Here is a 12,810-nt window from a genome sequence, read left to right on the forward strand (position 1 = left end):
GGTCACTATATTCCATGCTTATAACCAGAGCTGCAGGGCAAGAAAGATCCCTTTAGAGCAGGGGTAGGCAAACTTTTTGGCTGGAGGGCCACATCTGGGTATGGAAATTGTATGGCGGGCCATGAATGCTTATGAAATTGGCGGTTGGGGTGCTAGAGGGGGTGAGGGCTCCAGCTGGGGGTGCGGGCTCTGGGGTTGGGCCAGAAATGAGAAGTTCAGGGTGCAGGAGGGTTCTCTGGGCTGGAATCGAGGGGTTCGGAGGGTGGGAGTGGGTTCAGGGCTGGAGGTTGGGGCTGGCTCAGTCAGTTGGAGACATCACTCTAAAGATATGGGAGACTGTCTCTCTACCAAGGTGTGGCTGACTATTTTCCTGACAAAGTGCTCCCAGTCTAAGCTGGCTCAGGCAGCAAGACACGATGATCTCAGGTACTTACATACCTCATCATTGTAGTATTTAAGCACTTCACAGTCTTTAACAGTCTGAATAAAGACTGGGAGTGGATGGGTCATTACACAAACTAAAAACTAATTTCCCCATGCTAATTTCCCCCTACTATTACTCACACCTTCTTGTCAACTGTTTGAAATGGGCCACCCTGATTACCACTACAAAAGTTAATAATAGCCCACTTTAATTGAATTGTCTCGTTAGAATTGGTAAGGCAACCCCCTTCTTTTTATGTACTATGTGTGTGTATCTCTCTCTCCCTCCCTCCCTCTCTCCCTAATATATTTTCCACTCCATGCATCTGATGAAGTGGGTTTTAGCCCATGAAAGCTTATGCCCCAATAAATTTGTTCGTCTCTAAGGTGCAACAAGTACTCCTTGTTGTTTTTATTTTCACAACATTCCTATAAGGAGTTATTAGCCCCATTTTATATATAGGAGAGACTGAGGCACAGAAAAACTAAGTGACTTGCCTATGGTCATATAAGAAGCCTGTAGCAGGGCCAGGCATTGAACCCTGATCTCCCAAGACCCAGACTAGTGTCCTAACTACTGGACTATTCTTCCTTTCTAACAATAATGACAATGATACTACTAAGCACTTCTGTAGTGCCTTTCATCCAAGACCTCAGATCACTTTACAAGGGAAGGGGGAATATTATTATTATTCTTTTGCAGATGGATAAACTGATGCATGAGGTGACTTGCCCAAAGCCACACAGTGAGTCAGTGGCAGAGTCGGGAATAGAATGTGGAGTTCCTGTCTCCCCAACCCCAAGGTCTATCCAATGCCTTACAGATCAAATTTATGCCTATCATTGTAGCACAGCCTGCCATAATGAAGACAAACTAATTGTGTCCAAAAAATGCTTTTAATCATGTTATGATCCAGAGGAGTTTTAATAGAAATGTTTCTAATTAAAATATGAAGGAAGATCCTGCTCAGGCAGTAACACAAATCACCCCCTATACGCACTCCTGAGAAGCTTATGTTTTAGAGGAGCATTGAAGCTGTTACAAAAGTAGTTCACATTTTAAAAAAAATGTACTAGAGCATGGCTTACTGACTCTGATTTAATTGCATCTGACGGGCTCTGATTGTGCTGCGGCACAAACTCTAAAGAGTGCAGCAGCAGAGAAAGTTGCAAGTCAGCACTGAGCACAAGGGCATTATAAAGGTTACTTTTACTTTTTATTATTACTATTTGGTGGAGTGAATTTAATGCTGGTGAGAAGTGCTAGAGTGACAGCCCCAGCGGCATAAATCCTCTATTCATCCTCAAAACAAGTAGAGGAGAGGAAGTGGAAAGCTTAACTTCCCTCACCTCTGGTAGAAGGTACTGCTGTATTTTAGCCATTGTTCCTAGTAAGGCAGTTTTCAATCATGTTGTTTCTGTGTGGAGGGCAATTAAGAACAGTGCTGTAATACTTTTAAATAAGGGACACCCCTTCACCAATGCGCCTTCCCCCGTTACCAATCCCTGGAGCCATCCAGTGCATCACTCTAGAAAAATGCTGACACCCCAAGTGCTCTTTCAGTCCCCACAGGTTTTGGCTCACTTAACACCAATGGGATCATCTCCATTACACCCAATGTGAGCAACCCATGCAGAGCCAGCGTTGGCATTGCCTTCAAGAAACGGGTCAACAGGCCATCTCTGCCTAGCATCCCCATCATCAGTCATGACAGCAGCTTCATGCAGCACTCATCAGGTGAGACTTGCTGTGTCAGTGGGGTGTCAAAGCTGTCATCACAATCTCAAGTGTTCTGTTCCCCTGGGAGTGAAGGCTGGATACAGTTTAAAGCACAAATGGACTGAATTCTGCTCTCAGTTTCACTGATATAAATCCATAGTACCCCCCTGTAGTCACTCCAGACTGAGTGAAACTGAAGTGGGTATTACTTACGTAGCCAATGGGAGTTTTGCGTGAAAACAAATTTAATAGGGGTCTCAGGATATGGCACTTTAGAAATTCAAAATGGGTAAAGTGTAACATTGTTTTTGGTTGTAAGATGACATCATAAAAGGGAGATGAATGTATAAATCCAGAAAAACTGTTGTTCACTTCCTACGAACTCACTGAGCTCAACTGCAGCCAGTCAGGATGAACTCATTTGCATATGTGATCTGATTGGTTGCTCATTGTTATTAACCTCTGAGCAGCTGCCTATCACATTGCATGACTTTTCAACCAATCATTATCCAATCACTCTCAGCAGTGGCAATACTGCCTAATACCACTGCAGCCAGAGGTGGTTGGAGACACCCAGCTTTGGCGTCATGCCTCACGCACCACAAACTGCACAGTATTATTATGTCCTATAGCTTAAATATAACAGGTGACGTATGTGGGATGCTGCAGGGTGATACTGAAATTGTGTTTTCCCCCTGCAATTACTGGATAACAGACAGTGGGGGTACATAGTGACTCTGTTCTTTCTTTGTCTGATAGGAAGCTTTTGTTTTATTTAGCCTACGACCACAGGACCTTCTGATTCTATTAAGTTTTGCAAGCTAAGAAGGGGTAGGCTGGGTTGGTACTTGGAAGGGAATCTTTTATGGAACACCTTTCTATGTAGGAGGGGAATTTTTTAAATGGCGGGCATTAAAGTTAATGGGGTTTTTACCGTTGACCAGTGGGAGCAGAGTTAGGCACAGAGTGCTTTTGAAATTCTCAACTTTAGTTTTTGTACCCTATACATCCTACAAACCCTAAGGACTACATATAAACTATGATATCCTATATTTCATATATAGATATCCCCTCCAGAATCTACATTCCATCTAACCTCGACACAACATTTGCACTTCTAGAAGTCAAGAGTTTTCTCATATACAATTTAGAAGAGAAAATTTTGGCCTAAAGATCTTTAGGTGTGAAATTTTTTTTACTTCTAGCACTTCGGATGACAAATAGGCTTTGTGACAAAATATATTTATCATGTAAAATTTAAGATGACTAGTATATTCATCATCAACCACATTTGCTAACACTGAATCTTTTTACCTACAGTTCACATTTGGAAGGTTTTCTTTGAAACCATAGGTTTCAGAGTAGCAGCCGTGTTAGTCTGTATTTTTTTCCACCAAATGCATCCGATGAAGTGAGCTGGTAGCTCACGAAAGCTTATGCTCTAATAAATTTGTTAGTCTCTAAGGTGCCATAAGTACTCCTTTTCTTTTTGAAACCATAAGGGTTAGAAATTAATGTTTCCTATTAAAGAAAGCTTAGATTCTGCACAGTCTATGAACAAATATATTTGATAAGACAAATGTATTCTACCCCACAATCCCTGATATACAGTCAGTGGATAGCTCCTAAAGAACAGAAATATGTACAAGACTCAGACATTTATGAAAAGGCCTGAATAATCACATTCCCAATGGTATGTTAAAATATACATACATGTGAATGATCAGACTTCCATAACAAGCTGGTGTCCAGTGCTAAGTTGTTGAAAAATCATTAGGATAGTAGTATTAATTTATTTCTATTACTATAGCACTCAAGAGCTCTAGTGATGGACCAGAATCCCACTGTGCTAGGGGCTAACCAAAATACTGTGGAAAAACCATGGGCCAGGTCCTCCATTGAAATCCAATGAAGCTATGCTGATTTATACTAGTTTAGGATGTGGCTCATATTTTTTGGTCTCCTTGTCATTAAAACAGTTATGATCCTAAGCTTCTGAAACTCATTAAAAATGAGACAGCCCATTTTAATGGTAGGAAAATTCAGACCAATAGCAATTTCAGCTAAGAAGTTAGAAGAGGCAGAAGACAAAATAAGCCCCACAATGGAACCTTGGTTGCGACTTTAACTGTGGACTCATGACCAGCACCTGCCATATTGATATCTGTGTGTTTGATTTTTCCATACAGCTAACTCCCTGCCAGCAAACACTCTGGATTCTCCAGAGGGGGAGGAGTCTGAAAGCAGGGAAGCCTTGGAGATGAGACCCTTCTCTCAGCCGGAGCAAGGACTGGTTGATGCTCTCAAGTGGCTCAATAGCAATGACTGGTAGGGAAACACTCCACCGTCAACTCCCTCCTTCCCCTCAACATAAAGGTGTGAGTGGTTGCCTCCTCCAGAGCTATGCTCAGTTTCTCTTTCAGGATCAGGAGCTTGAAGGGAGCTAAGTGAAGCCAATCTTCACAATGCAATTGCTTTCCAGTAGATATAAGCAAGGGAAAGCTCTCCAGCCTGGTTCTCCTGCCCAGGCTGTAATGCTGCTATGGCTAGCAGCAGGTTAATTTCATTCATTAACCTTCTCCTTTGGCCCTTTGTGTAGCCACAAACAGTAGTTACAGAGAAGAGATTAAAATTATAGGATAATCAGAAGATACTCCTGCCAGAAGCCTGTATTCCCTATGTATCATATCCCTGCCTTGACTCCCAGCCAAAGGAGATGGAGGCGACTTCAGCAGTCATAAAGGCAGAAGTAGGGTTGGCCCTACAATTTGCAGGGCCTCAAGCTGCTGGGGGAAATGGGATTGAGTCATCATGAGTTGCCTTCCCCTCTGGTCTCATTGCTGGAAGCATAGTGGAGAGAACTGGGCCTCTTCCCCTTAGCCTTGCTACTGGTAGTAGGGTGGGAGGGTGTTCATTTCAAAAACTGCATCCTCCCCTACCTCTGCAAGTTATAGATCTGTGAGTAGGGCCCAAGCAATCAGTTGCATTGCTTGTGATTAGGTAAACTCTAGGATTGCAATGCATACTGAGAAGGGAATTGCTCTGCCTATAGTCGCTCTAAGGCAGGAATTTTGGGGAGAGGAGCATGGGGTCAGAGGAGTAATTTATTCGAAAGCCAGGATCATCAGAATAAGAACTTTCCTCACTGACTAACAGGGGCACAAACAATGATATTTAACTGATGATCACACTATACTGAAATTAGGCATAGAGTGGGAAGAGAACATTCATGGATTCAGAAGCTATAGAACCAGATTCTGATCTCAGCTACACCAGTGTAAATCCAGAGTGAATCCATTCAGTTCAGCGGAATTACTCCAGATTAACAATGGTGTAACTGAGGTCAAACTCTGCCATCCTGCATATGCTTGTATAAACACAGTTATTTGATTTTATTTTAAACCCCTTTACTTTAAACTTTCTCTTTCTCATCTGCTTCTCTTTCCTTCTCACCTCGAATCCTCCACTACTTTCTTCCTCTTTTCTTTAACAACTCCCTCTACCCACACACAGAAAAAATGAAGGCTTTCTCTATTAAGTTAAATCCATGTACCCCAGTTCTGCTGCGGCTGTCAGACGAGGCTGTGCTTCTTGTCATTCACCAATAGGTGGCACTGTTAATTCAGTGAGCTGAGTCCTGAAACAAACTGGCAACATTAATAGGGGTTATAGAAGAAAAATGCAAGTTATGTTTCCTGAGTCGAAAGGGAGATGGAAAATCCATAGTCTGTCATTCAATTCTCTAGTTTTCTCAAGGATTGAGTCTATCATGTGGAACTAGTAAATCAATCATATACCTTCCTTCGGCTTAGGTCACTGGGGAATTGCGCACACAGGTTTCTGAAAGCATTTTTTTATTAGTAGTTTAAAAAATTAATAGGGAGTTTCTCAAAAATCCAGCACCTTTGCTTTTAGTGTCCCACTTGTGTGGGTTCAAGGGTCTATCCCCAGGTTGCAGGTGTGTGAAAGTGTGTTTAGCACAGTGCTATGTGAGACCAATGATTTGTCTCTTCTATGTCTCTGTTTTGTAATTGCTTCTCAGGTCACTGAAGGAGAAAGGACTTTTCAGCATCAAATGCCTGGCTACCTGCCATTCAGAAGTCCTCCTTTGTCAACTTCATGATGTTTCCTTGGCAGTTACCAGAGAGGTAAAAGAAATTTGTATTAAATGTATGTCCACACAGTGTATAGAATAAATGTGTGTGGTTTATCTTTATTTATAAATTTGCAGGGAACTGGGCTAGATGTCCTCTTGAGCTCCCTTCCAGTTCTATGATTTGCTCTGTCTCTCTATACCTATTTTTATATCTACATCTTTAGATCTCTGTCAGATATCTACATCTGTATATACAACATCTATCTATCTCTATCTATGCCTACAGCAGAATGACAGGTTTCAGAGTAGCAGCCGTGTTAGTCTGTATTCGCAAAAAGAAAAGGAGTACTTGTGGCACCTTAGAGACTAACAAATTTATTAGAGCATAAGCTTTCGTGAGCTATGAATGCAATCTCTCTCCCTCTCTCTCTCTCTCTCTCTCTCTCTCTGTTGCCTCTTTGAGTTAGGTATTACCATTATGCATTGTACAAATGGGGAAACTGAGGCACAGAAAAGCTGATTTTCCAAAACCAGACTGCATCATTGTCAGTCAGGATTATTAAACTCTGGCATTTTGGCTCCCAGGTTTATGCTCAATCCACTAGACCACATTTCTCTCTCTCTCTCTCTCTCAGGGGTCCCTGCTGACCTTTTCTCCATCTTCCTTCCATTGCCTGTTTTTAGTGCCTTGCTCCATAGAAATGTTTCCCCTGCGGCTTAAGACGCAAATATCTCCTTGCATATTTAGAGCTCTGGAGCATGTGTGTTTGACTCCATGACTGCTCTGAACATCTTTACTTTTTATTTGATCAGTTAATTGAGAGATTTTATTGTGTTAGACTCTTCAATGAGTTAAAAGCAGCCGCAAGTTCCAATTCAGCACTTGTTTGTGGCCTGCACAGCTGATTGTCCTATTACTAGGCATGGTTTGCCAAGCACACTAAACCTTCTTCCATCTGCAACAATGAGAATTGGTTCACTTCTGTAAACTCCGATCTCCATCTTCTGTCTGCAATACAAAGATCTAGCAGGCTTGAATAACGGGGTTAGAGGGCTACAGAGCTCATAGGTCACTGTGTTCAGATCTGCAGGATTCAAATTCAGGGATGTGGGAGGCAGATGTTCAGATTGTACTTCGCAGCTCAGGCTCTTCTCTGATTCTTACCTCACTGTTATCTTTAGGAACAGGTACCTTTCTCTCTTCCTTGCAGAGGCTCACATGCAGAGACATGGCTTCATCTTTCATTTCACTCCTGTCCCAGATTTTGCTTTTACAGTCCAGGAATTGCATTTTCTGGGGCTTGCATTGAACCCTTTATAGCAGGTGTGGCCAAACTTATGGACCCTCCGAGCTGCATACAACAATCTTCAGAAGTTTGAAAGCTGGGGCATGCTACTGGGTCTCCGAGCTTCAGCCCCGCAGGAGGCGCCTGCCCAGGCTTGGGATTTCAGCCCTGCTCCTGGTAAAGCCCCGGGCCCTCGCACGCATGCCCCGCAGGGCTGAAGCCCCAGCAGATGCCTTCCATAGGGCTGAAGCCTGAGATCCCCCCTTCCTGCTGGGCAGAAGCCAGAGGTGTGTGAGGGGGACACATAGGAGTCATATTCCCCCCCCCCCAAATTTTTGCCAGGGTTTGCTGTCCTTATTTGGTCACAGGGTGCCACCGGGGCCCCTCTATGCACGGTGGCTGCTGCAGCTGGAAAACTGGGATCTTTGCCTTGGCTGGAGGCAGCAGCAAACAGCTGGGACCTGCAGGGAGAGCTGCTGCTTTTGCTGCTGCCTCTCCCTAAGGAGCTAAAGCCAGAGGCCCTGCCCTGCAACTCCCAACTGTTTGCCGCTGCCTCACCATGCAGAGCTAACACCTGGGAGCTCAAGGGATGAGGCTGTTGAAGGAAAGAAGGGGTGTGTGCTTTGGGGCTGTAACTCAAGCTGTTGGGGGGGGCAGACCTTTACATTGTGCCCACCCACTTTCAGCTGGCACCAGTTGTCTTTGGCAGAAGCCCTCAGCTCTCCCCACCCCCCCGCCTCCTCCCAAGTCTGGTAGGTGGAGAATGGGGGGGAGGGGCCTCTGGGAGCTGCACTTTAACTATAAAAGAGTGACATGCAGCTTACGAGTCGCAGTTTGGCCACCCCTGCTTTATAGTAATAACATAGGCTATTAAGATGGCTAGAACCACTGGACCATCCTCTGCCTTTGGGCAACTCCAATCTGTCTTTCAGAAACATGCTGTGAACTCTCAGCTGCTGATCCATTCCATTCTATGGGATAAGGCTTTATCGTTGGGGCCCAGTCCACAATAATGCTGAGCACCTAGATGCCCACTGACTTTAGAGGAAATTAAGGATGCTCAGCATCTTGCAGGATCAGATCTTTATGAAGCTCATTTCTCCAAAGTGCTTTACCAATCCTAATGAATCCTCAAAACATGCCTGAGGGGAAAAGGGGTGGAGAGAGAGAGGGATTATTATCTCCATTATGCAGATTGAGAAACCAAAGCAGAGATATTAAGAGCTCAATACTGCCCCCTGTTGTGCTGAAAGTTCCTTACTCCACAAGCAGTTCCATTGAATCAGGCCTTCAGTAATTTGCTCAAGCCCACAGAAGGAGTTGGTGTCAGAGCCAGGGGTAATTCTTTGCTTTCAGTCATATGCTTAGACCAGTAGACTACATTTCATCTTTGGTATAAAAATCTGGTTTCCCCTTGGCCCTCTAGGTACATGCAGGTTGATCTTCTTTCTAAGCTGACTCCTGTGTCCTATTCATAACTCTTCCTCCTCCAGGTTAGCAACCTCCGCTCAAAGGTGTCTCGCTTTGCTATTAGCGCCCTTGGCGAGCTCTTCAGGACCATGAAGAAGCACATGGACCAGGAGGTTGAGGAGATTGCCCGGGTCCTGCTCCACAAGACAGGGGATTCCAGCGAGTTCATTCAGAAAGCAACTGATCGATCCCTGGGCATCATGGTGCGGAGTGTGACTCCCATGCGAGCAATGGCTGCCCTCATGGCCGGTGGAGTAAAGTATGTGACTCTTCCCTTGTCTGAGCTCTGCAATCTGACTACTTGCTTTGTGGGGAATGAGAATGGTGAAGAAGAAGAATTCCTTTTGCTCTGTGGTATTTCACTGCCACTACCCATTTACATGTTCCATTATCATCAGGTCACCACATTGTGATGGCCTACCTTCTAGCACAGTCTATCGACATTGCCCAGATGCTGTGGTGATGGGGATGTGATAGATCAGTGCAGAGCCCTGTGATGTGCTCCCTCCACTCTCCAGGTGATGGGACCACAGCAGTCCCAGTGTGTGGCCAAAACCAAGTCTCCTGCTTAATGACCATGGGGCCACTGGGACAAACCACACATCATCAGGGCATAATTAACAAGAGAAGCAGGGACCAGTCATATGTATGGTTAGAGTGAACACACAGGAGAAACTGCATGGTTTGGCAGGGACCTACCACACAGGGACAATTCCTGAGAGTCTCCCATCATTGCCTTTAAAAACTTCACTTTCAGTTCAAAATGCACAGCTGAGCATCATCAAAATGCCAGCTTCAGTTCAGTGTGGCATATTTTCTTGATCTTGAGATACAGACTTTTGTGGGAACCACTAAGCTGGCACCACTTCAAGGTGATGGTACCATACCTGGTGCTTTCAAACAGGTGCTATTCATTCTAGTAAATGAAGGTCTGGCTAAAACTGTTGGTGAGATACGTGTCTGTATACCTTCTGCAGCCCTGAAAACATTAAAACACCAAATACTCTAGGCATATCCAGTCAGAGGCTGTGTTGGTGAATATACTATAGCACGGTCCCTCATTGTGGTTTTATGTCTTTGACCATTCAATGGGCTGCTGGATATGAAAAAATTAGTGAACTAAGTCTAAATGCTAGTGCACCAATATCTGTGTCAGAAAGGCATAATTGCCCCTCCTCTCCCTTTCTGGGTTAATAATCTCAGCAGGAACCCCAAGGACCAAATGTGCCATGGAGACTTAATTCCCCTCTCATCCTTGTAGGTTGTCCCTCTGTAATATAGTTGTTCTGTGTTTATGAATGGATACTGTGATCACTAATAGCAGGGTCCAAAATGAGGATAAGAGACCTGCTACTACCAACAATTAAGGAGCTCTCTCTTGGTCAAGTGGCAGAGGCCTGTGGTTTTGGAGATGAAAGGCCATATAGACATGTACTGATTTGATGTCTTGTCTTCAGCCATCGTAACCCCCCCGTTCGAAAGTGCGCCGCTGAACACTTATTGACTGTCATGGAACAGATTGGGGCTGAGAAACTTCTGTCAGGTACCAGAGACAACACAGAATTACTGGTCCAGACTCTGGTGAAGCTTGCTCAGGACTGCAATCAAGACACTAGGTAATGATGTCCCTTTCACCTCCCAGATGCAGTAACCTTTTGTGATCAGTAACTAGCAAATAACAAACCATGACAATGCAAACTAAAGTAAAACGAGCATAAGGAAAACATCCTTTCCAGCATATATACTGTTGGCTAAGGAAAGGTGCAGGATCCAGCTTGTATGGGTTATTGAGCAATAAAGATCCATTCAAGCATTTACATTGCAAGAGGCATCCTTCATTTGAAAGGAATGCAACAGGACTAGTTTCAGTTTCATTTGGCTCCAATATGCACGTATGACTTTCTCGGGTATTTTTTGGGTGTTATGTAAAACTGAATCCCTGGCCACTTATGGTCATTGAAAGATCCCAGAGCATTTTTGTAAGATTAGGAGTGCTAGCACCCACTATCCTGGTCAAATTCTGGTGGTATTGAATCAATGCATTTTGCCTCCCTAAATTCCCCTTGCAGTTTCTATTGGCTGTGATATTTATCACCTTCCACCCTAAACTATTGTGTGCTGTTGAACAGTTTCCATGCTCTACCATAATGATAGCTGCTCTTTGGTAGTGGTTGAAAAACCCTCCTCTGCAATAATTTGTTAAAGCAGGTTAGAATCTTGCAAAATGAAAGCCTTTTTAAGGAACTAACTTGTTATGACCATGACACATCCTCATCAAAGGAAAAATAGATTCCTTAATTATTTAGTAGATCTCCATAGGATATTTCCTCATTGCTCTGCTGCTCCATGACCTATTGTATGCAGCAGGCCATACTGTATAGTCATGACAATTTGAGGTAAATCTTATTCTTTATTTATATCTCTTCTGAGGGGATTAAAAGTCCTTACAAAGTGCCACTAGCTTGTACTGAACATGGAGAGCATAAAATTTCAGTTTCTTTTTGTAATCCCTACTCATCTCCTGGATAGATCAATGAAATGGTGATATTTTGAGATAAAATGTTCCTTCATTAATTTCTCCCCCTCCCCATGCTAGGTTTTACGGCCGAAAGATGCTGAATGTGCTGATGCCTCATCCGAAATTCGATGGCTATTTGAAACAGTCTCTCCCATCACATAGTTTGAGGGATGTTATGGCAACAATAAAGCAGAAAGTAAGTGCTTCGTAGGAGGTATATCTCCTGTTTATATGTACTGAAAGAGCCTATACATGATCATGTACAACCTCTCTCTTTCTTTCTCTCTCTCTGGCTCTTCTGGTTCATGGAAAGAAACTGCAGATCCTGACCCAGTTTTTCAGTTGGCAGCGAGGGAGGTAAAGTAGGTGGAATTATGGACACAAATAAGAAAAGAAAGTAGAAGAAAATGGTCTCCCTCACAGCCAGAAAGAAAAAGAGGGCAGGGGTGGGAGTAGTTCTCTTGAAAGTGTCAAACCTCTTTAATAGATAGGGAAGGAGATGTCCCTAGAAGATTTCCTAAAATAAGAGAGATGTGTCGCTGTCTTAATCGGAGCACATACCTACTCCAGTCACAAAATACTACCTCTGCACTCATGTGCTGTGGAACTAGAAAGTGCTCCAAGAATCCCTACAGCCAGTAGAAAATCATCCTGATAGCATGGGCTTTGTATTCATTTCTCTTCTAGAGAAGAACATGGGTTTGTTGAGGAGCTGGAAGAAAGCCTCAGGTGGAATTCTCCCAGTATTCTGTAGGCCAAGGGTACCTTTAGAACTACTAAGGGGGTCCAGCAGTTCCCAGAGTTACCTGCTCTTCAGCAGGCACCAGTTTGTGACTGTAGTGGTTTCGCATGTGACCAGATCTAACTGACTGTCATAGGGTTTTATACTGCTGCCCTTCACTGTAGCAGCTGAATGTCTCTCAGCTTGATTAGGATGGCAATAGTGAAGTATCCAGTGGATTTCAGGGCATCTCTGGCTCTTCTCCCTCTTTGGGCTATAAAATTCTCTACACTCTCATCTGAAGAACATGGATCCTGGTTCTAAGCTGTGTTTTACACTGACTGTCATAAGAAATCATTTCCCATTTTCTCTCGCTTTTTATAGATGCATTTTTTTATGTGTGTGTGTGTGTGTGTGTATATATATATATGTAGGGGATGGAAGACAATGTATCTGAACATCCTTCTGCCAAAGGCCGCAGGGAGTCTCGGAACAGCAGCTTAACTACTTCCCAGGATAGTCTGCCTTCCAATGAAGGGTACTGAACATTTCTTTACCATTTCATAATCTTTGAGG

The 12,810-nt window shown here is 43.7% G+C and overlaps 1 protein-coding gene across 1 annotated transcript in view; it reads left to right on the forward strand.

The window, feature by feature from the left end:
• Nucleotides 1–12,810, forward strand: part of TOGARAM2 (TOG array regulator of axonemal microtubules 2) — a 47,487-nt gene that overhangs the window by 18,400 nt on the left and 16,277 nt on the right. Inside the window, exons 9-15 of the mRNA XM_038396471.2 lie at nt 1,988–2,161; nt 4,333–4,471; nt 6,186–6,291; nt 9,019–9,254; nt 10,453–10,611; nt 11,592–11,709; nt 12,669–12,772. Of these exons, the coding sequence (XP_038252399.1) occupies nt 1,988–2,161; nt 4,333–4,471; nt 6,186–6,291; nt 9,019–9,254; nt 10,453–10,611; nt 11,592–11,709; nt 12,669–12,772 (1,036 nt within the window). The remainder of the gene's footprint in view (nt 1–1,987; nt 2,162–4,332; nt 4,472–6,185; nt 6,292–9,018; nt 9,255–10,452; nt 10,612–11,591; nt 11,710–12,668; nt 12,773–12,810) is intronic.

The sequence above is a fragment of the Dermochelys coriacea genome, chromosome 3 (genome assembly GCF_009764565.3).
Source record: "Dermochelys coriacea isolate rDerCor1 chromosome 3, rDerCor1.pri.v4, whole genome shotgun sequence".
NCBI classification, from domain to species: domain Eukaryota; kingdom Metazoa; phylum Chordata; order Testudines; family Dermochelyidae; genus Dermochelys; species Dermochelys coriacea.